Below are 24292 nucleotides of genomic sequence, written 5' to 3'. Positions count from 1 at the left end.
AGTGTTGTAAATCCCACAGAATTCAGTGGGACTCATTTTTAAGTAAATAACATCGAGCTGCAGCCTGACACCTGGAAAACTGGAGAATTGCTGCTCACCTCTGGGCTTCTTAGCTTCATTCCTACACCTATAAAATGGAGCCAAGGAGATTTAGGATTTTAAAGCTGGTGAATTGTTTGTGCTGTTTACGAAAGAGAAACTCAGTATTTGGAGATTAGAAAGAATCTATAGGTTCCTGGTTAATTCATGTAACTCAAAGTTTGACCACAGTACAGAGTTTTTAGGTATAAGGACTTACTTTAGCTTATCCAAGAGTCCATGTGTCCCATATAGGAAAGCACCAGACAAGATAGGTAAATTTCCCAATCCATCTCAGTGGATTCCGTGATACTATGTGCATGTGGGCACATGGAGCTAAGGGCAGAAGATTTGCAAACATACATCTTTTTTCCTAAAGCTGTATTCTTCACCTACAGATTAATTGCAAAACACATGATAGCAGTAAAAAGTACGCTGCCTTTTTTGTATAAGAAGCTCATGAAAATTGCTTAAGAAATTGCTGTTTCCTGTTTCTCGGGCAGGGGGAGAAGTGTTGCTTGCACAGCTGGGTGAAATCAACAGTTTTCCAGCAAAAAGGAGGAAGTATTCTTTCACATTTGTGTGTGAGAGAGACTTATTTACGGTTAAACATTGTTTCAGGTATAATTTTAAATTGCAGTTCAATTTGTATTGAAGAAATTACTTGTTTAGCAATTGTTCTGAGGTCAGGGATCAGATCATTGAACCTGTCATTTGAAATTCAAGAGCTGTGAAAGTCCAGGAGGTCGAGGCCATTTTGTCTAGCACTAAGGCAGCAGCACCAGTCTTAAGACTGTAGAAAAGGACAACTATTTGTACTGTGTTTCTGGTTTTTCTTAGGTTTGTATGGAAATCCCCCCCCCCCAATTTTCCACTTGACAAAGGGAACTCAGAGAAACCACACATAATGTGAAACATGAGCTTACCGCTGCATGCAAATACATACATCGGCTGTGTTTGTATGTAACAATAAGTGGCACGTCATTTAAACCATGGTTTGTTGAACAAGCCAGGATTCAGCTCACATACGTTCAAACAAACCATAGTCTGTTTCAGCTAATGTTGGCGTGTTGTCTGTCTTCTCTCTCTCGCCAACCCATGCTACCCACAGCCTCTCTCAGCTGCTATGGTGATGTCATCTGCACAGTGCACAGAACTGCCAAGCATTATTGCTTCACAATTACCATTGGCAAGAAACACTAATGCATTCCTCCAAAAGTATCAGTCACTTTTGCCACAACTTTAAGAAAGAAAGAAAAAAGTCCTACAGTATTTCTTGCTTCCCTCTTTCCCTTGTAGGCATATTAGCCCACTTTGTTAATCATTTCCTTCCAGTCTACCTTAGCTAGTGTATTTCCTATTGTGGCCAATCCTTAAATAAGAAACCTTTCCCCCAGTACTAATATTTTACTGTGGAGCAAGCACAATAGCGGGTACAGTGGTACCTTGGTTTAAGAACAGCTTAGTTTATGAACAACATGGATTAAGAATGCTTCAAACCCGGAAGTAGGTGTTTTGGTTTGTGAACTTTGCCTTGGAAGCAGAACATGTTTCGCTTCCTGTTGAGTATGTTCTATTTGTATATTGAGTCCCCCGCTGCTATGGGAAAGCACACCTTGGTTTAAGAACTCTTTGGTTTAAGAGCGGACTTCCGGAACAGATTAAGTTCGTAAACCAAGATACCACTGTATTAGCAATAACCTGAACCCTTAGGACTTAAAAGGAAGCTGTTGCAGAAACAGAGCTTAGTGGCAAGTGGTGGTGGTTTTAGGTCACACTGTGCTAATTGCATCTGATCCTCTGCTAATATAAGAAAGAGTGCTTAGGCATGGATAAAAGTTCCTATGTCCCTGAAAATAAAAAACCCTCACAAGAGCTTGCCAGTGAAGAGGTGTGTGAGGTACAGCCAGCTATGCAAAGTAATATTTGTGAGCTTTCTGTAAGTACCAAGCTTGGTGAGGCTTGCTGAATGCACCAATAAGCTGATCAGCATTTCTAGCAAGCCTGCTTTGGGCAGGAATTGGCTGCCGTACAGATCAGGAACTCCAGAGTGTAGCCAATCCCACTAGGGCTTTCTGTCACTGCCAGTCAGCTGACTTGTGTTGACAGGAAGCATCACTTTCCAACAATTAGGAGCACACTTTTAGGCTTCTGATTGTTCCTTTGCCGCTGTATCTTTACCTGCCCTACAACTGATGTCTCATGGGATGTCAGGTGTGGGGCAGGTGTGTGTGGTTTGGTGATAATGGCCTTGTGGGCAAATTGGGCTTCAACTGAGGCCTCATTTGGCCCAGTTGTTGGAAGTTCTCACTCTCTGTCTCCTCCACATCCCCCCACCCCATGAGCTTAAGGACAAAGCATAAAAAGAAAGATGATTGGGAGAGACAAGGAAAAAAGCAAGTTTAGGCACTCATTTTTTGTTACAACTATCAACTGGAGTGGAAAGAGTTTTAAGGAGAAGAGGACCCAAAAGATGCTGATCTCTCATATTATCCGCATACAGTGGTACCTCAGGTTACAGATGCTTCAGGTTACAGACTCCGCTAACCCAGAAATAGTACCTCGGATTAAGAACTTTGCTTCAGGATGAGAACAGAAATCGCAGCATGGCAGCAGCGGGAGGCCCCATTAGCTAAAGTGGTACCTCAGGTTAAGAACTGTTTCAGGTTAAGAACGGACCTCCAGAACGAATTAAGTTCTTAACCCGAGGTATCACTGTAGTCTTAATGCTCACATACATAGTTCTAATCTGTAGCTTAGTGTTATGTCTGAATCAGATAACAGTGTCTGGAAGGAAGGAAAGAACGAAAGAAAGAAAGCCAAACTTGGCCCTAGGGCTGTAAATTAGTTTTATCTCAATCTCTCAATATTGATACTTTTGAGACTTTTACAGTAAAACCTTAAGACCATGATTTATTGAGCTTGAAGATTTATGTGGTTTATCACTGGGACATTCATTTTATACCATTGTTGGTATAAAATGCTGGTTTGTAACTCTGCTCAATCTTTTCTAGATCCTTGTCCGAAGCCATGTCTGTGGAAAAAATCGCTGCTATCAAAGCCAAAATCATGGCCAAGAAAAGGTCCACCATTAAGACTGATTTGGATGATGACATAACTGCTCTTAAACAGCGAAGTTTCGTCGATGCGGAAGTTGATGTAACTAGAGACATTGTCAGCAGGGAAAGGGTATGGAGGACTAGAACGACCATTTTGCAAAGCACAGGCAAGGTAAGGACTTAGCATATTTGTGTCCCATCAACTGACAGATGATTCTATGTCTATCTTTGACGTTCAGTAAGAACAACGGTCATTTTAGAGTTTGAACGTAGTAGTGCAAATACATGTGTGTACGCATAGCAGACCAGTCCCATGCGTGTTTTCTCAGATGTTTGCAACTACTGTATGTTCACTTGTACTTTCCCCACATAAACATGCATATGGCTGCAGAGTAAGAACTGTCAATATACACCTCTGCAAATTTCCCTAGAAATTGCTTGTTTCTCAATTATTTCTTAGTCTCAATCATAGTTGAACCATGATTTGGTTGTTATCGTATTCATTTATTCATATCCTAACACTCTTCAGAAGACACACCTTTCTTCTTTTTTAGCTTTTTGGTCTTGCTTAACATCATAAAATGACACCAGAGTCTATAAAGTATGAAAACCCCTAAATGTTTTACCTTGTCCTGCTCCTACAGCTGTTAACTCTTCTAGTTCAGTAAGGTACCAATGTTTTGCACAGTAAGTCTTAGGCCAGTACAATCCCTCCTCCTCCAATCTGATTTGAGACTGGATTCAGTGATTCGGATCAGCCCTGAACTGGGACGATCTGGGCACAACCCACAAATCCTTTAAAAAGAAAAAAAAGAAAAATTGTGTTTCTAATACCATTCCATATATGAGAAATAAATGGGGGAAATACAAAGATCACAAAAAACCTCTGAAATAGAAAATAAATAACAATTTTAAGATTGTAAAACATAAACTGAAAACCAGAAAGTATTCCTCCTCCAACTTCCCATCCTCTCCTTCCATGGTTCCATTTCTCTCTTCTTTTTCTCGCATTTTCTTGGTTCGCCCCATCTATCGCAACTACAGTGGTACCTCTAGTTACGAACTTAATTTGTTCCAGAGGTTCGTTCTTAACCTGAAACTGTTCTTAACTAGAGTTGTGCACACAATTTCCATTCTCATCCTGCGGCAAAGTTCTCAACTCGAGGTAACTCTTCCAGGTTAGCGGAGTTTGTAACCTAACCTGAAGCGTTTGTAAGCTGAGACGTTTGTAACTCGAGGTACCACTATACTCGCATACGCATTAGTTTTTTCTTACCATGCTGAAAATCTCACCATCCTGCTAGGTTAATTGTTTGTTTATAATACTTTTCATATATTCAATAAAAAATATCCAGTCCTCCTTATATTTTTCATCATTTTGCTTTCTTATTCTAGTGGTCATCCCTGCTAACTCTGCATATTGTAACAGTTTAATATGCCATACTTTTGTTGGGATCTTGTCTGTTTTCCATTTTGGGGCTAGTAATACAAATGCAGCTGTTGTCGCGTAGAGGAACACTTCTGTTGTGATTAACCCCAGCAGATATGCTTCTGGGTTTTTAGAGAAGGGTTTTTTAAACATTTTTTTTAAGGTCATTATGGATCATTTCCCAGTATTTTTAAATTATACTACATGCCCACCACATGTGGTAAAATGATCCCTCTGCTGTCTTACATTTCCAGCAATTGCACGTTGATGACCCACAAATCCTGATCACATTGCAAGAGGGGGAAAAACCAGAAATTCCATTGACTTACATGGCTATATTTCCCCCCCCCCCATAGGTGCATGAAATTTGGAGATATGGTAATTCATCAATAGGGGATTAACACTTCAAAGTTTCAGATGCTGGAGTAAACATGATTAAGATCAGGCTGCACAGCCAGCAGCAGAAACGCCATGCTATTTATTTATATGGCGTGTGTACTATATTTTATGTTCGCGAACCTTTTCTACAAGGTATCATTAACTACTGACAATTTCTTTTGTCTATATCTATATTCCTGTTAACAGTATGTTATGAAAAACGAATTTCACACTGTCCCTGAAAGTACATTTCAGACTACACTGAGTTCACAGTTTTCAAGAGTTGGCCATTTTTTTGCCAGTACACATCTCAAAATACATAGAAAATGTATGATATGTTTTAGCAAGCTACTGTACAAAAGCCTGACGACAACAGCAACACCTTCTCTGTGATCTGAACTGAAAATGTTTCTTCCAAACTGTGACTCAGTGGAGGTGTGGTGACGTGACATAGGCCTGGCACATACCTATTGGAAAGGTTGCAGAGGAGGAATCTCTGCCAAGTGTTTTAGAAGAGTGGTTACTTGACTTGCCCATTTGTCTCGATGTGCAAACAAATATGCACATGTTGAATTTTGATGATTGTGGGGGCAGAAAGAATAAAGCAGGATGTTGGTTTTATGTAACACTGGAACCAGGATTTCATAGATTTGGTCATGAAGTTCCAGATGCTTTCTTCTTTGTCTCATCTTGAGCATGATTTCTCCCTTGTTGGGAATTGTATGAGTTTGGTTTTGTTTGCCTCTGATTTTAAAACAAAGCCTGTTATGCTTCTAAACTGACTGTGTTCTTGAAGGTAAATATTAAGACTCTACTACCTGCAGTGATGGGACGTGGGTGGCACTGTGGGTTAAACCACAGAGCCTAGGACTTGCCGATCAGAAGGTCAGCGGTTCAAATCCCCGCAATGGGGTGAGCTCCTGTTCCTAGGTCCCAGCTCCTGCCCACCTAGCAGTTCAAAAGCACGTCAAAGTGCAAGTAGATAAATAGGTACCGCTCTGGCGGGAAGGTAAATGGTGTTTCTGTGCGCTGCTCTGGTTCGCCAGAAGCGGCTAAGTCATGCTGGCCACATGACCCAGAAGCTGTACGCCAGCTCCGTCGGCCAATAAAGCGAGATGAGCGCCGCAACCCCAGAGTCAGTCACAACTGGACCAAATGGTCAGGGGTCCCTTTACCTTTACCTGCAGTGATGCAGCATTGGCTTTCAAACAGTGCAAACAGAGTGACATTCTTTTTTAACAACAACAACAGTGTTGTTGTTGTTAAAAAAGAATGTCATTCTATTTGCACTGTTTGAAAGCCAGTCTGAACACTGGGGAAATCTCTGGGGGACTAGTTCTGTGTCTGTGAGATGTGGCTTTGAATTTAAATGCCAGTATGCTGTAGTGATTAGAGTGTCAGCTTAGGAACAGAGAGACCAGGGTTCAAATCCCCACTCAGCCATGAAGCGCACTTGGTGACCTAGGGACAGTCACTGCCTCTCAGCCTAACCTACCTCAGGGGATTAAATGTGGAAGTGGGGGGGGGGGCATGTATGCTATGTTGAGTTCCTTGAAGAAAAGGTGGAATATAATTTCAATTTTTAAAAATAATGAATCTTTTAGTACATATGAAGCTGCGGTTTTGCCAGGATCTATGACATTGAGGTCTTGCCACTCTAATCACTGTATCGAAAACAAAATGTATGCCAAAGAGCAAGCTATGCTGCTCATGCCAAGCCACAGGAGTTTGAAATATTGACATGTTGGTTCAGATATCCTGGCAGCAATGTCTACAATTTAAAGACCATGTTCTGAAGAAGGAATGTTGCAGGGTCCTTGATATATTCTGTTTTTGGTAGATGTGTATTTTACCTTAAACTAAGACTGCTGTGGTCTAAACCACAGAGCCTAGGGCTTGCCGATCAGAAGGTCGGCTGTTCGAATCCCCGCGACGGGGTGAGCTCCTGTAAACAGCGTTTCCCTGCGCTGCTCTGGTTTGTCAGAAGCGGCTTAGTCATGCTGGCCACATGACCCGGAAGCTGTACGCCGGCTCCCTCGGCCAGTAAAGCGAGATGAGCGCCGCAACCCCAGAGTCGTCTGTGACTGGACCTAACGGTCAGGGGCCCCTTTACCTTTAAGACTTAAAACATGGGAGAGTGGAAGTTGGATCAGGACCAACTGATAAATGAGTCAGGCCACTGTTCTTAACTGTTTTTTCGTGATAGCAACAGAAGGATGCTCCTCCCCCTTAATTTAGACTTGACCTGGGGAAGATCCATGGTTTTTGATTTGGAAAGTAAGTTCCCTCACCATCTCCCCTAGTTATTATTCTGTGCTACTTTGCCCCAAGCCACCTATTTTCTACTTGGTGGACTCTTGTTTCTAGTAAAAAGAAAATTCTATAAAGCTGAAGTCTGCCCATCCCTGACTTAAACTGTTAGTAGAACAAGATGTTTTAAATGTTTGGGGCAAAGGTTTTGAAAGTAAGCTGAAATTGCTTTGCACAAAATGTACCGGTACATGGTAGGTTGCCTGCAATGTGTCCCTTATTTGGTAACATCTAGTGACAGGCTCATCAAATGATGAGAAAGTGCACTGAAATACTGTTATAATGATGGACTACAAGTTGGGAAGTGTTGGGCGCTGCTTGCGTCAGTATATCCACATTATTTCTGAACAAACGTTATGGTGGCGTCTTATAGCAGGAATATATCATAAGCAGTCCTGGGGAAGGGGCAAAGCAGGACAGGTTTTTTGTGGGTAAAAGGTATAGCCAGTGAAGTGAGGAATTGCATTATGATATGGGCAACCATAAGCATAGTTAATGTTAAGCACGAATGAACTGCATGCCGGTGATCACTGCTCAATTGTGAGTGGCAGTGGTTGCTGCTCATGGTTTAGTGAAAGACAAACCATAAGTTAGGTTCAGCTGGCAGGACAAGCAAAGGCTCCCAGCACAGAGTGGGGATATTTGAGCAAGGTGTGTTTACACCCTCAAATTATTTCGAATTTGGAAGCTATAAAGCTGCTAATGTATGAAATATATTTGCAGAGAAAAATAAAAAATGATCAACACTGTATTATGTGTTCCTCTTTTCCTTTTCTTTTTGTATTGTTGCTTTTCCTCTTTCTATTACTAGCCTTTGCTCCTAATTCCATTATTGAATATTTGGGCCTTCAGGTATTAGTAGGGGTATGCACACCTTATTCATGGCTCTCTAGGGCAGTTCCCTTTAGAATTTGATCATTGTAGCTTTATCCAAATTCTTGCCCTTGAATACTAGACTTCATTCTTTTCATTTGTTAACTGGAACATTTCAGATGACCTCTAACGGACCCGCAACATTTTCTTTCTCGTGTCAGTAAGCTTAACCTTGTTCCGCTGCAGTGCCTGACAGTGAGTTAGTTTGTTCAAAGAGAACTTCATTCTCAAAGCAGTCTCTGTAGTAGCTAATAATGCAAGAATTCTGAATTCTCAAAAGGCCGCCCTTATAGTGAAGGTGCTGGGTTGCCTTTTAAGATGCTGAGTTTTTTTCAAATCCACTTTGTAGGTCTGCATCTCAAAGCTCTAAGGAATACAAAAGAAGAATCCCCTTTCTTCTCCTCACAGACAGTTTTCTGAATGAGCACTAGATGGTGGTCTTGTTCCACACATGGAGTCTGAGAACCAAAGGAATCAATGTGCACTTGGAGCTCTAAGAATGATTTTTCCTGCTGTGAGCTCATTCCAATGACAAATTTCAATAATGTTAACATGTCCAACATTTTGAGTTAGGAGTCTCATGCATCTTTAGATCAAGGCAATTTGACGACCAGGGGGGAAAAATTCAATTTAAATCATAGCTATAAATTAAGTTTTCCAATCTGTATATATCCTGAATAAAGTACATGAATTAGTTGCTTAAGCAATGAAAGCGTATTGGTATGACACTAAATAGTCTTTATTTCACCTAGGAGTCCGCAAATTCTGACTACTAGCACTAACCAGCTTGTGGTCCTCAAGCAATTTAATATTTACATTTCAAAACAGATATCTGTTTCACCAGGCTATGAATAACTCAACCTTGATTTAGGTCATGGGTTTTGAGGCTTTGCCTAACCCAGATAATTTTGGACTACAACTCCCATCATTCCTTGCCATTGGCCATGCTGATTGGGAATGCTGGGAATTGAAGGCCATTATCATTTCGAGAGGCACAAATTACCCATCCCTGATTAGATTTATGAGTACATGAAATGACTTTATGGAGATTTTCAGAAGCAGTAACCTGTTGGCATCTTGAAGACTGAACATTTTAAAGGGGGAAAATGGTGTTATATATTGTAGTAGATCAAATACGTAACAAACAGAAAATTCTTAGTCCTGTTTGTAGAATATGTCACACTTTAAATAAATATAATCTGAATCCTGTACGTAGGGAGGGGAGTAATTTATGTTTATATTTATACCTTAACTAATAATACTATTGCAATGCTGTTTAGTATGGAAAATAAATAGTTAAAACATTAAACAATTTTTAAAAACACATAGAACATAATAAATCAGGTTTTGTTTTGTTTTTTAAAAAAGACTGAATTCTGAGCTTTAGAAAGTTAAATATATTTTTCAACTGTACACTGCAGGTTTAGCAAATGAGGCTTGATTGCAGAAGTGATAAAGCCCAATGGGGGATTTGTATGGCAAAATTTGGTTGGTATTCTGGAACAGCAGAAGTGCTGGATGGGGTTATAAAGTAAAGGACCCCTGGACGGTTACGTCCAGTCAAAGGTGGCTATGGGGTTGTGGTGCTCATCTAGCTTTCAGGCCAGGGGAGCTGGTATTTGTCCACAGACAGCTTTCTGGGTCATGTGACCAGTATGACTAAACCGCTTCTGGCACAATGGGACACCGTGACAGAAACCAGAGCACACAGAAATCCTGTTTACCTTCCTGCCGGAGCGGTACCTATTTATCTACTTGCACTGGCGTGCTTTCGAACTGCTAAGTTGGCAGGAGCTGGGAGAGAGCAATGGGAGCTCACTCCATCATGGGGATTCGAACCACCAACCTTGAAGTCAGCAAGCCCAAAAGGCTCAGTGCTTTGGACCACAGCGCCACCCGTGTCCTGGATGGGAGTAACAAATTGCAGCTCTTGCTCTTGTCCTCCCCACTTCAAGTGGCGTAGGGTGCCCGAAGTGTCCAGCTTTGGTGGCCTTGCTGTTGAAAATACACTTCAGCCTTTCCTTTGCAACACACGAGTGTGCCCTTGCACACAGTTTGGAAGTCAGTGTACTGAACTATTTTGGGTAAGTTGCTACGCTGCCACCATCTGTTGCCACGTATGTGTGTACTTACTGAGCATCACTTCATTCTAGGTCTAATTGTCTGGAGCAGATGCTTATTTGTTGCACGTAAATGTGCCCAGGCATAACATATGGACATTTGTTGTGTGTGTGTGTGTGTGATGCTACTACAATAGTGTATTCAGCTGAAGAAATGCAAATAGGAGCTTCTCAGCCTACAGGCAGTGGAGCACATGTTGGCCTGCCAAGAACTTCTCAAACCACGCAAAGCTTGAGCCTCCTTATTTCCAGCCACTTATGTATTCTGTGACTTCAGCCAAAGATCTTCCCCCTCCTGCACAGTTACTAGTTGTTGCTGAAGATGCCATCTGACTGTAAGGCCATAAGTATTGGAAATTGCAGTTTGTGGGAAAGTGGGTGGAATAATAAAATACGATATAGCTTAAAGCAGGTTTATGGTAAGAGAACTTGTTTAACAACAACAACAATAATTTATTTATACCCCGCCCATCTGGCTGAGTCTCCCCAGTCACTATGGGCAGCTCCCAATCAAGTGTTAAAAACAATACAGCGTTAAATATTAAAAACTTCCCTGAACAGGGCTGCCTTCAGATGTCTTTTAAAGATAGGATAGCTGCTTATTTCCTTCACATCTGAAGGGTGGGAGCCACTACCGAGAAGGCCCTCTGTCTGGTTCCCTGTAACCTCACTTCTCGCAATGAGCAACTTGTCAGACTTCATTTTAAAGCAGTGCTAAACAGATTATTTGGAAATAAACTGGGCAGGAGTCGTGCTCCTGGCCATATGGAAGGAGTGGAGGAGGAGCTGGACGCTGTGCTCAACTTTGCTAAAGTTAATACAAATCATGCTAAACTATTGCTTAGGGTTACATGCGGATGAGCACATGCTTCCAGTTCTGTTGAAGTAATTTCTAGCTCTAGGTTTTGAGTTGAACCTGTCTACAGTACAGAAATAATATCCTAATACAGTAGGTTGCCGTAAGCAGGTACAGTGGTACCTCGGGCTACATACGCTTCAGGTTACATACGCTTCAGGTTACAGACTCTGCGAACCCAGAAATAGTACCTCAGGTTAAGAACTTTGCTTCAGGATGAGAACAGAAATCGTGCTCCGGCAGCGCGGTGGCAGCGGGAGGCCCCATTAGCTAAAGTGGTGCTTCAGGTTAAGACAGTTTCTGGTTAAGAACGGACCTCCAGAATGAATTAAATACTTAACCTGAGGTACCACTGTATTGGAATCCATTTTGAGGGGCAAAGCACAATTAAAATAATTCTTTAAACCCTTGAGTTAAAAAGCATTTTCCTCATTTTAAAAGACAACACTAGAAAATTTCAAAAAAGGGCTAAAAAAATACACCATTTCCCCATTTCTGTTTCCCATCTCATTAGCTCCACTGCAGTTAATGTCGGTGCCAAAAGTTGCTTAACCATGATTGAAGTAGAAGAGCAAAGCTTCTTCAGGGAGGAATCTGAGTGCGCATTCCCAAGGGCTGGCTCTTTGTTTGCTAGCTGCAGTAAGCAAGGGAGCTATCTAGCATTATATCTGCACTGGACCTTCTATTAAAAAATACAGTTCATTTAGAGTCTTTTAAATGGGGTATAGGCTTGAACTGTCCATTCATTTCTGTATCATTCCAGCCGCTTCTGAAGATGACTTTATGCAGCAGACTTGAATGAGATGGTCAGGTTTTGGTTTTTTTAATGGAATTACTACCGCAAGGGGCCCTGGGTTACTCTCGTGTAGTCTTAAAACACACATCAACGTGCAAGACAGGCACATTACTAAGAATGTAGCACACTTAGAACATTGCAGCTTGTGTCTGTTTTTTGATGCTTTAATGTTTCCATACTTAATAGGAGAGAACCATTTTGCATTATAAATGTTTTGCAGGGAGCTCTGCTACTGAATACATTCATTATTACTTAGAATTATCGGTAATGGAGGACATCTGTTGTGTACATATGCCATTCAATATGAAGTGCATCTTGAGAGTTGATGTAAATTTGTTAAATATGTGCCCTTTTAAATATGACTGATATTAGCATTATATGCTGCTTTTAAACAGCCTAATATGGTTTACTTATGCTGCTTCATGCTGAGCTCCTTTTAATAGGGTTAACATAGTAATTTTCTTGGTTTGAAAGGCCTGTATTATGTTTTTCTTGCTTCTTACACATTTGTGCACATCCCGAGTTGTCATTTGTCTAGTGTACCTAGCTTTTTATGCTTTAAGGCAAGATCCAATATTAGTCATGTTTGGAGTAGACCCATCAAAATCAACATACCTAAGTAATTTACAACTAGATTACCAGATTACTAGTATTTTTGCCCTGCATCCAGGTTTATTTACCCTCCTTTTATGCTGCCAGGCGGTCAGGATATAGTTTAGTTACAGAACATTTAAATTTTAAAATCTCCTAAATATATATTCTAGTTGAAACTCCCTTTTTGTGGACGCTCTTTCCTTAATTGTTGGCCACCTCTGTACGAGAAAGAGCTGTTGATATTCCTGATGGTGGAGAGTAAAGCTTCCAGAAAAAAATATACAGTGGTACCTCTGGATACGAACGGAGCCCCGTTCGCATCCTGAAGTAAACGTAACACGTGTCTGCGGGTCGCGTTTCGCAGCTTCCGCGCATGTGTGTGACGTCATTTTGAGTGTCTGCGCATGGACGAGCAGCAAAACCCAGAAGTAATGCGCTCCGTTACTTTCGGGTCGCCACGGAGCGCAACCCGAAAATACTTAACCTGAAGCTACTTCAACCCGAGGTATGACTGTATTCTGTCCGGTTTTCAAATCTTTAATGGAGTTTGAATCAGAGCCCCAGATTTCAGAGCCATGGAGCATTTGAGTAAGCCCTTTGCTACCAACTATCTTTAGGGATGGTTCAGTCAGCTGACCTTCCTTTTGGTAATAGGATTTCATCAGTGCCCCTATGGTTTTCTGTGCTTTGACTTTTACTGTCTCCATATGACACTTCCATGAGAGGATTTCATTAAAGAGTGCACCCATGTATCTAAATGAGTGAGTTTGTTCTATGGCCTGCTGATCCAAGCATCATCTCTACGTAGGTCTGTGTCTGCCAAAAATCATAATGTTGGTCTTAAGAGTAATTTGTAGCTAGGCTTTCCTGTTTACAGTATGTGCTATACACCTCCAAGAGATTTTTGAGGAAAGAGAGAGGGGTACTAAATAATCTGCATACATCAAGATTGAGATCTTTCTGTCTCTAATTACTGGAGAGGGGAAGTTTGCATTGGCTAAATAGGCACCAAATCATGAATATAAAAATTAAAAAGAGTGGGAGCCAGAATGCAATCTCACTTTACTCCTTGTGATGTTTTAAAATCACCAACCATACCACCCTTTAAACCTACTCTGAGCCTCATTTCTGCATAGCTGTATACTTCGTGGATCAATAGCGGAAGTCTGCATTTGATATTGGCAATTTGAAATTTCTCCCATGTGTTTCGATTAATAGAGTCAAATCCCGCAGAAAGATCAATAAAGGCTACATAAGGATTTTTCTTAATGTTCTAGGATATATTTTTATAATATGGTTCATAGTAATACATTGATCAATGGATAGGTAAGGTAAAGACCCCTGGACAGTTAAGTCCAGTCAAAGACAACTATGAGGTGTGGCGTTCATCTTGCTTTCAGGCTGAGGGAGTTGGCGTTTGTCCACAGACAACTTTCCAGGTCATGTGGCCAGCAGGACTAAACCGCTTCTGGTGCAACGGAACACCGTGACGGAAACCAGAGCACACGGAAACTCTGTTTACCTTCCTGCCACAGTGGTACCTATTTATCTACTTGCACTGGTATATTTTCAATCTGCAAGGTTGGCAGAAGCTGGGGCAGAGCAACGGGAGCTCACCCCATTGCATGGATTCAAACCGCTGACCTTCTGATCGGCAAGCTCAAGAGCCTCAGTGGTTTAGACCACAGCACCACCCATGTCCCTGTATCAATGAGTATACTAGAGTATTACATGTAATGTAGTGTGGGAAGCCCTGCCCTGTGGAATTCCCTACCAGTAGAAGTTCAATAGGAACCACTTTTGCCTTCTTTCTGATGTCTTCTGAAAACTGTACTGTCTGTCACAATTTGTATTACTCTTTTTATCCGATCAGTATCTACTGATGTTTTATTGATATTTTATTGATAATTATGGGCTGACTTCATTATTCTTTATGTTGTAACACATAGGAGCATTGGGTGGAGTTCATAAAACCTCTTCGCATGTCATGGAAAGAAAGATTATTGTAATTAATTAGAACGTATGCATTAGTGCTCATGTAGACACACATTTTGTCAAATAGATTTATATCCTGTGTTTCCTCCAAAATGAGCCCAGGGTTGCAAGGGTCATTTACATTCAAAGGTCACTAACTAAACTTCGCACCTGCCTTTTCCTCCACTTGTACCAAGTTGAAGAAAGGAAACTGTCACCAAGTGTTAAGAGGAGGGCATTTGTCACTAGCTACTTTGTATTTTCTAAACATTAAAGTCTCTCTTCCTTTAATACATTTGTGCAAAGAGACAGAAACTGGAAATACAGTGGTGCCCCGGAAGACGAATGCCTCGCAAGACGAAAAACTCGCTAGGCGAAAGAGTTTTCCGTTTTTTGAGTCGTTCCGCAAGACGAATTTCCCTATGGGCTTGCTTCGCAAGACGAAACGTCTTGCGAGTTCTTGCGAGTTTGTTTCCTTTTTCTTAAAGCCGCTAAGCTGTTAATAGCCGCTAAGCCGTTAATAGCCGCTAAGCCGCTAATAGCTGTGCTTCGCAAGACGAAAAAACCGCAAGACAAAGAGACTCGCGGAACGGATTAATTTCGTCTTGCGAGGCACCACTGTATGTGACAACTCATGTGCATGTGCAAATTGATTAAAAGCTGTTTCACATGCTACTTATTATCACTGTCTGAAAATGTGCAAACTAAGAGACAGAAGAATGGCAGAAAATGTTCAGTGGTTTTGTCAGTTGCATTTCTCAAAATTGTGGCTTCTAGCTATACTTTGTAGTACACTGTATAGATGTAAATTTATATACCACACTTTTCTGTTATACACTGCTTCAGAAGACACTGGTTAACAGATAAATAGTATAACACTCAATCTCTTGTGTTCTAGAACTTTGCCAAGAATATTTTTGCCATTCTTCAGTCTGTCAAAGCAAGAGAAGAAGGACGTGCACCTGAACAAAGACCAGCACCAAATACTGCACCAGTGGTAAGACTTATTCCTTCAGTAAGGGAATTTGGGTTTAATTAAAAAGCAAAAGGATTCAGGTACTGAGCATTTAATTGCAAAACAGATATCTTTAATACTGCTTCCCATGTATTTTGTCATGCCAATAGTTTGAATGTCCATATTACAGAAGTGAGGTTTATGTGAAGATTTACACCCTGGAAGAAATTATGTAGACAGTTGAAACAGAATGCTTGCTAATTTTAAAAGGACTTTGGCAGTGTTGGCCCTTGTACTTTCCTTAAAATTCCAAGTACAGTCAAACCTCAGTTCCCGAATGCCTCGGTTATCGTATGTTTCAGCTCCCGAATGCCGAAAACCCGGAAGTAAGTGTTCTGGTTTTCAAACGTTTTTCGGAACTCGAACATCCAAAGCTCTTGCAACTAGGCGGAAGCTGCGCCTTGGTTATTGAACATTTCGGAAGCCGAACAGGCTTCCAGAAAGGATTACGTTCAACAACTGAGGTTTGACTGTAGCAACATTTTTTTTTAAAAAAAGTCCAGAATAAACGTAGGAAGTATACTTGAATCAGAATACTTGCGTGAAATAAAACAGATTTATTCAAAAACAAGGGCAGCATCCAACAAAATAGTTCTCTTGGTGCAAGGATTTCAGTTTGTGCAATGGAAGTTGCTCTCCATGCAAGCCTTACACCCACCCCCAATCTGCTCCAGAAGCCTAGAATAACCCCCAGAACAGGCTTAGTGTACAGATTGGGAGAAGAGAGGGAGGAGAAATTATATTGTGCAACCAAATGTCCCTGTATTGTATACTGCCCCAAATTCCAAATTGGTGTAGATTCTACTAGCAAGACTCCCTAAAATACTATTATACTGTTTAGTTTTATTAATAGTGGATCTCTTACAGAGGGTACTTTAATTACCACTCTTTCTGGATGGCATTCAGGTTTTGCCTCTGCTGTGGACCTTCGTTGGCCAGATCTCAGCTCTTCTTCTATCCCCCTGCTGTTTCCATGCCTTTCTGTGTTTTCCGTGTCACTTAGTTAGGATAGAGCTCGTTTATCTAGAATCAGCAAGGTGACCAGTACTTAAAACCAATGGCAGCCTGGTGTTACAAAGTAATGACGATGAGGCACAATACCTGGTGGTTGAGTTGGCTCAAATTCCCACTTTCCAAAATTCACATTTCTAGTTGTATCAAAGCACTCTTTCCATTCTTGCCATAACTTGCATGTAATGATAAGATGACGTCCAGAACTGCGATGGCCACTTGAACATTGAAATGGATGGGACTTTGTTTCACGTACACTGTACCGAATGATTGAAACCGTGTTAGTAAATGGCCTATGCAAAAGATGGATGAATTGGAATTTGCTGCCCCATTAGGCTGACAGCATTTCAATTACACTTAGGAAAAGCTTCCACTCCTCCCAAGTTTGTCCTTAATCTGTGCATCTCAGTTCCAAATGGTGTTTACTTAGCAATAAGCCCCTCTGACTTGGTGGAACCTGTATACCTGTTCTCAGTGTCAGCAATTTTGGTTAGAAAAGGCAAATTGGTTGGCAGTCAATTTTGATTTTTAAGGGTTGAAAGATCAATAAAAGCTACATAAAGATTACTGTGTTCTTAATGTTCTTAGAATATTCCATTCTTTCTCAGGTTTAATTCATAAATTGTTGGATTAGTTTGAGAACTACTGACCCTTGCCATGCCAGTAACATTTCTAAATATTAACAGTGTGGATCAATTCAATAATGGTGTTGAAACCACTTTTATCCATCTAATCTGTTTTGGGTTTTTCGGGGAGTTTTGGTTTAGGAAAGCTACAATGGCACTGGGATCAGGCAACTGGAAAACAGCTCCTGCATTTCTTTGCTAACTCTTTATATTGAGCCTCACTTAGTACAGTATGATATTGTGCTAAGTTTAAGATAAGCTTAAATAGCAAATCAGGTGTAATATGAAGTACCTTTGAATATATTAAAATAATAAGAGTTGAATCCAAATACAGTTTTGTGCTAGTGAACATTTAATGTTCCGTTAGATGGGGAACATGTTTTTTCCCAACTTCCCCAATATGCTGCAACCCTCTGCTTCATATTTAATAGGGTTTCTTGACATGCAAAAACAGCTTTTCAAAGGATGCAGGAGCCTGCAGACCTAGGAGGAAGTGGTGAGAAGCAAGTGTATTGATTGCATTAAGCAAATCCATTGGATATAACCCAAAGTAAATTCTGCATCATCATTTCACATATCGTAATAATATTCTAAGTGTAAATCTTTTTTTAAAATGACTTACATTAGCATGCCACAAAACTCATACTTTACATTTTTGTTTTCAGGACCCCACTTTGCGCAACAAGCAGCCAATTCCAGCGGCCTATAACAGATATGATCAGGAAAGGTTTAAAGGGAAGGAAGGTAAGTTTACTTATGTTACCTGTTTTCAGTGTCAGCAATTTTGATTAGGAGAGGGCACACATGATAAATAAAACAGTACAGTTGTACCTCATGTAATGTACTGGCCCCCTTACAAATGCTGCTGGTTACACGCTCCACTAACCCAGAAGTAGATGCCCCTTGTTGCGACCTTTGCCCCGGGATGCGAGAGGAAGTCGCGCTTGGTGGTGTGGCAGCAGTGGGAGGCGCCATTAGAGAAAGCGTGCCTCATGTTACGAGCGGTTTCCTATTATGAACGGACCTCCGGAATGGATTAAGTACGTAACACGAGGTACCACTGTATGCTTATTTTCAAATCCCTGGAGTTGACCGTGATGATCAGGAACCTGTTTCCGAAAAAGTAGCAGATTAATGGGGAAAATGAAATAAGACATAGCTATTAAGAAGCAAATGGTACTTTTAAAATAGTAAATACCTATATTTGAATTTTATGAATTCCTGATATGTCATATTCATAGTTTCTTTGCTGATAGTACCGATCAGCTAGACAGTTCTGACACTTGGTACTTAAACAATCACCTTTTCTTTATCAACTCTAGAAAAGCTGAGGTAATTATTTCAGTTCTGCTTTCCTGTTAAACAAAAGCCTAGTTTCCTGATAAATTATATCCCTAGAGTGTCTCCATTAATTAATATGTTATTGGGAAGAGTCTCTCTTTCCACCTCTCTCCAGAGAGGTGTAAGAATAAAATATCTCAGACACTCATTTTCTGTCATCTTTCTCTCTCTGTGTGTATGTACCTCTGTGTGTACATACGTGTACCAGTTGCCACCACAATTTGTCATTCTACATTGTGGCCACTGAGTTGTATCCATATGAGAGCCCTCCACTGATGGAAGGTCACAGCACAACCTCCAAGCATATTGCCACCAGCTCCACAAATTAAGGATCAAGATGATTCTGAGTTGGCACTGCAGATCTTGTCTTCTTAAATCAGGATTTTAACCTGCTTTAGGCTGCAATTTCCACTTGTGAAGAGTGAACTCTGATTAGCACTATCATCCACAAACTTTAGAAAGGCTGGGAGGGACTCATGCTCAAGAGTAGAGGGGTTGCTGGTGATAGGGAGTGCAGAATCTAAGCCCCTTAACTGTAGCTGCATTGTGTTGGCCCCAAATGAAGAGGCCCCAATTGACTGTGCCTCTTCTGCTATCACAAATTTTCGCTGCCGGGTGTTTTATTTTTTCATCTAATGTTCTGTGACTTGATGTCTTGTGAAATGATGCTTTAAATATAAAGGTAGCTTATACATTTAATAAGTGTACTGAAAGGAACCACAGGCTAGCTGAGCTTGGGTAAACATGGAATCAGACACTCAGAATTTCTTTCCAAATGATTGGCATGCCATACAGGTGGCCGTGTTCTTGTTCATGTGAACAATTATTACAGCTCTAGTTGAATAATTACTGTTCTGCCCATTTTATATGCGCTTTGACAATGTTAGTTAATGTTCTTGGCATCTGCCTGTCTCAAGAGACAATAGAGCACGCCTCTGAGAGTGAAGTCTAATGGCTGCATTAGCAGCACCTAAGTGATTTTCCAAGGATGCACACCTGGGCAGTGTGTATGGAGGTCCTGGGCTGCGCAGATGACAAGACCTCACTGACACGGTCCAAAGGAAAGGAAAGCAATTCATTTGGCACCAGCTTGGCTGCAGGAGTAGCTGGAAAGAAATGTGCAAGGCACCATCCTATCATCTTAGGGACTCCATTCTGGATTTGTATAGCATTTACTCCTTAGTCTTTTCACCTCCTGAAGATATCCCGCAAGGCAGCAGAAGTTTAGGACTGGAGTTTTCCTTCTCCTGGATATGCAGTGTTCGAAACTCCCATTGTTCTAGGAGCATTTTGCGACAGGGAATTTCATTAGCATGAGCTGTTTATGAGCTCTGTGTGCAGTATTGCGCTTAAGATTTCAGATTAAAACTGCAGAGTGGAAGGAAAGGAGGACCTTTTTCTGCCTCCCACTTCCAGCTACTCTCTGAAGTAGAAAGAGATCCTCTTAAGAATATTAGGGGGTGGGCAGGGGAAGGACCAGACCATGTGAAAAATGAACATAATATTTTAGCTGCAGTTCATTCATTTTCAGCTTTGTATTCTTGTTATAAAAATAGCATGCCCAGACATTCCATTGTTGTGCCCGTAACCTAGGTCTAAGGTGCCATATGGCTCCTAGCTTTCATATATCAGTTTCTAACACTGTAGATGGGCTGCCTTCCTAGGTTGATGGGCCCTACCTGTCCTTCACTTCCCTCTACAGCACATGTAGAAAATGCCTTCTGGACCACTGGTCCCACTATTGGTCTCATCCACTCAATCCCCCAGAGAAGTCCCAAACTCATTGAGCGTTTGAGATCCATCAGCTACCTTTATTTGGTTTAGCCAGTCAGTCAAATCCTTTTCTTAGGTGTGGCTTCTATTGCATGCTGACAGCTTCTAGGAGCCACACGTGAGAGCTGTGTGCAGCATGGGGACCAAAGGTGGGCAAACTACCTCAGAAGGAGCACAACGTGTTCCCCACCAGAGGTACTACCCCCATATACCCCATGTTAGCTAATATAACAATGCTATATCCTTAAAATGCTCAAAACTGTAGTGTAGAATTACCATTGCTCCAGTATACTGGGCAAAGATGGTTGTGGAATTCAAAATTTGCTGCCCGTAACATATACAGTATGCAACTCCTCTTCAGAAAACCTCATGTTGCCTTTGCACAGTGTGTCTGTGCTATCACTCCCCATGCCTTCTGTAATGGCAATCCAGTTTAGTTAATGCCATGTCCCTTAGTCTGTTGCATGCTTTTCAGGCATGCTTTCTGTTAAGACTGTGTTGTTCAGTTTTTCTAGTTTGAAGAAAACAATGGAGATTGGGTTGCAGAGTGTATTTCCCCCACAGCTGGTAATAGCTTTGTAAAAAGGAAATATTCACATCCTTTCTAAAGCGATTTTGTTTCCTCAAAGATTATAAGAACAGAGTCACGGCTTCATATCTTGTGAATAAAAAGCCCTATGGGTTTAACAGAGCATGGTAATAAACACTGGCAAACCTTTAAGCAGAATACATCAGCCTTTGACAAAGTACAAGTAATTTTTTGGAAATGGTTACTGTCTGATAAAAATAACTCTGTCTCTGTGACACACCAAACATTCAAGTGGAAAATGTGATTAAGCTGCAAAAACAGTAAAGACCTCTAACTATCATCACAAGATATCTATTGCCCTCAGCCTTCTTTCCTTTTAAAAAAAACACACCTTCAAAATCTTCTTAATGTTACCCAGGTCTTGTAGCATTGCTGTATACTTAATTTTTTTTTGGCTATGACTCTCTCATTTCATACAAATTAATTCTGATAGCTTATTTTTTTAAGCTGCTTTAAAATTTGTTTTTTTATGTTCAAAGCTGATTTGAGCATTCATTTATATTTGTATTGAATTATTCATTTTTATGGCATAAGTCGTGTGGTGAAGCAAAAGTACTAAATATTTTAATGAATGCAAAAATGAATGGGGTGAAGAAGAAAATCTGATACAGAAAGAAGAAATTCCATATTGCTCTCAATCAGCAGTTGAATGTCAACCTGGATGTCAACTGATGAGCATTTGCATGTGTTAACTGGAATAGTTGCACTATACTGAAAAATATACATTGCAGGCAGGTAGCGTGCATGCAGATATTGTAGCAGGCAGTTTAGCCGTTTCCAGGGGAAGGAAGCCCCCTGGCACTGCCACCTGTCGTCTGGTGGTAAGGGGAGTAGAGCTGGCTAGGGTTGGGGCTGGGTTTCCCCCCTTACAACCCTGCAACCGGGGGTGGGGGGTGGCTTAATAGACTACAGTATAGTGTAAACGTAACTTTTATATGCTCTGGGAAAGAAACAAAAAAGTGTGACTTGCTTTATTGTGTTACTCATTTTTTTGTGATGGCCTGTAACCAAACTATCCAAGGCATGCCTGTATATAGTTATAAACTAGCATTATGATGGGTGGGTGTGTATGAAGGAGAGGATTCAAGTATTGCACTTGCCTGTTGGTACAGTGGTACCTTGGTTTTCAAGCATCTCGGAAGCTGAATGTTTCGGTTTTCGAACGCCGAAAACCCAGAAGTAATTGCTTCCATTTTCGAACGCGCCTTGGAAGTCAAACGGCTTCCGTTGTGTGTTTTTCAATTTTCCCAATTGAACTTGCAGCCAGCCCTTTGTGCCTCGGTTTTTGAATGTTTCAGAAGTCGAAAGGTCTTCCGGAACGGATTACATTTGAGTACCAAGGTACCACTGTATTTGCTTTACTTTTTCCAATGAAAATGCATAGAAACCAATGAATTACACGGGTAAAGCAAATAAGCACAATTCAGGACATCATTAGGACTCCCATTAACTCAGTTATTAAGACTCAATCCTTCTGCTCTTTCCGTTGCCTCATTCTGAATTGTATTTCTTGGTCAACCTGGGGTCCTGATGGAATTACGTAAACCAGCTTACATTCACAAACAATTTATATAGTGTTTAATGTGTGCACTGTAAGTTGCCTTTACCATGTTTTTTCCTCACCAGAACTTTGTTAGGCTTACTTTTCCTATTTTTGTGACAGAGAATGGATGCTGAAAGTGTCCAGACGGATTGCCCAACTTAAGTTTGTAATAGGTGGAAAATATAAGCAGTATTTCTGGTGGTCACTGTAGTCTTCAGAAAGTTCCTTTCTGTTTAGCATGTAAGGCAGCAGGTAGGAACCCCAGTTACTAATTGGGTTTGGGGGGGGGCTGTGAATCCTAAATTTGTGTAGGCCTCTGTTGGTCAGCCATTTTAGGTCAGGAGTCACCAACATGCATCTATGTTCACACCTGTACCTGCAGAGGACTTCCCTGGCGCCTGCAGAATCTCTTCCCCCTACCAAAATAAAGAAGTATTCTTTATGAAAGAAGTATTCCATAGTAGCGAGTAGACAAAGTATGTACTAGGTTGTGGATTGACCAGAGCAGTTTCTCAGTTTTGCAGATATGCCCACAAACCCCAAAAGCATGGCAAGCTCTGATGTAGAGTAGGCACTCGGGAAACCCCCTCCATTCCTGCTATGCATCTGTTGACCAGCCTGATCTTCCCTGCCAGTTTGGATTTTTTTTCTTCCTTGCACGGATTTCTGCTCTGTGAAGTTTGAATATTTTATCCTACTCAAGTCAGTTCTTGAAGAGCTTTCCTCCATGGATGACACATTCCATTTTTAGTGCCCCTGTCTTCTGATTAAAGAGGAACTTATGTTTTTTCTGCCTGCTCTCCTAACTGCTGGACAGAAAGGAACTTCACAGCAAGGTTTCTAATGGCAGAGATGGACTTGAGCAAGCCTTACTAGGTCAGGTCCTCCCTTCATATAAAGGTCACAACATCTTGGTAGATGAAAGGAGGGACACTGAGCAGGGTCTCTCTAGTACATTTTAAACAGCACGGGTTGTTATAGAGGCATGCTTAGTTATATGCAGGACCAAGGTTGCAAAGGGTTTTCCAGCATCTCTGATATGACCTGGACTACCAGTTAAATATGTTCCTACTGTAGCTGTAGAAATCGTAAGTGCCCAAATTCTTAAAGGCTAAAATCCTAATGTAATGGTGGCCAGATTCTTTTTAATAAAACACACACACACAGACAGACAGACAGACAGACACACACACACACACACACACACACACACACACTTTAAAGCAGGCATAGGCAAACTCCAGCCCTCCAGATGTTTGGGACTACAATTCCCATCATCCCTGAGCACTGGTGCTGTTAGCTAGGGATGATGGGAATTGTAGTCCCAAATATCTGAAGGGCCGGAGTTTGCCTATGCCTGTTTTAAAGAGATAGTTTTCTAAACATAGCAAATCTATCCCCTGCTCTCCCTTCCCACCCACTTCTTCTTTCATAATAATGTTTCCACTATAATAACTAATAAAAAGTTACAGACTTTCATAAGTACATATAATCCATTCTAGGTGTAAGGTAAATTAAAATTAGCTTGTATCATCCAGGTGCTATTGTCAAAGGCCATCAGCCTTGCCATTCGATTTGAGTTTTTTCTGAAAGTGCATCATGAAAATGTCCCATAGTTTGTATAGACATTCCTCAGTATTACAGGGTTGTTGATCATTCTACTATTGAATAATCAACCTAAATTGGATCTTCTTCTTTTTTGTATAATTTCACATGATGTTCTTCTTGTTTAGTATCAAGCAGCAGGGCTGTGAAAAGATGACATTTTCATAGGAATTTTATGTCCTTTTTATGAACCTTTCCCCCCAAATATCTGGATAACACAGCTTGCATTGTCCACAGTCTTGAAAACAGGTTTCTGTGTGTTGGATCTAAAAACTTGTTTGTCATGTGGGCACAGTGGAGGTAGATACATGCAGTAGATATT

The 24292-nt window shown here is 41.0% G+C and overlaps 1 protein-coding gene across 1 annotated transcript in view; it reads left to right on the top strand.

Annotated features, from left to right (window-relative positions):
- CDC73 (cell division cycle 73) overlaps nucleotides 1-24292 on the top strand; it is a 104446-nt gene that overhangs the window by 14437 nt on the left and 65717 nt on the right. Inside the window, exons 7-9 of the mRNA XM_081194458.1 lie at nucleotides 3093-3309; nucleotides 15366-15464; nucleotides 17785-17863. Of these exons, the coding sequence (XP_081050584.1) occupies nucleotides 3093-3309; nucleotides 15366-15464; nucleotides 17785-17863 (395 nt within the window). The remainder of the gene's footprint in view (nucleotides 1-3092; nucleotides 3310-15365; nucleotides 15465-17784; nucleotides 17864-24292) is intronic.

This window comes from Podarcis bocagei (genome assembly GCF_964188305.1).
Source record: "Podarcis bocagei genome assembly, chromosome: 5".
NCBI classification, from domain to species: domain Eukaryota; kingdom Metazoa; phylum Chordata; class Lepidosauria; order Squamata; family Lacertidae; genus Podarcis; species Podarcis bocagei.
Note: the sequence above shows the minus strand (reverse complement) of the source record. Positions and strands in the feature narration are given on the sequence as shown.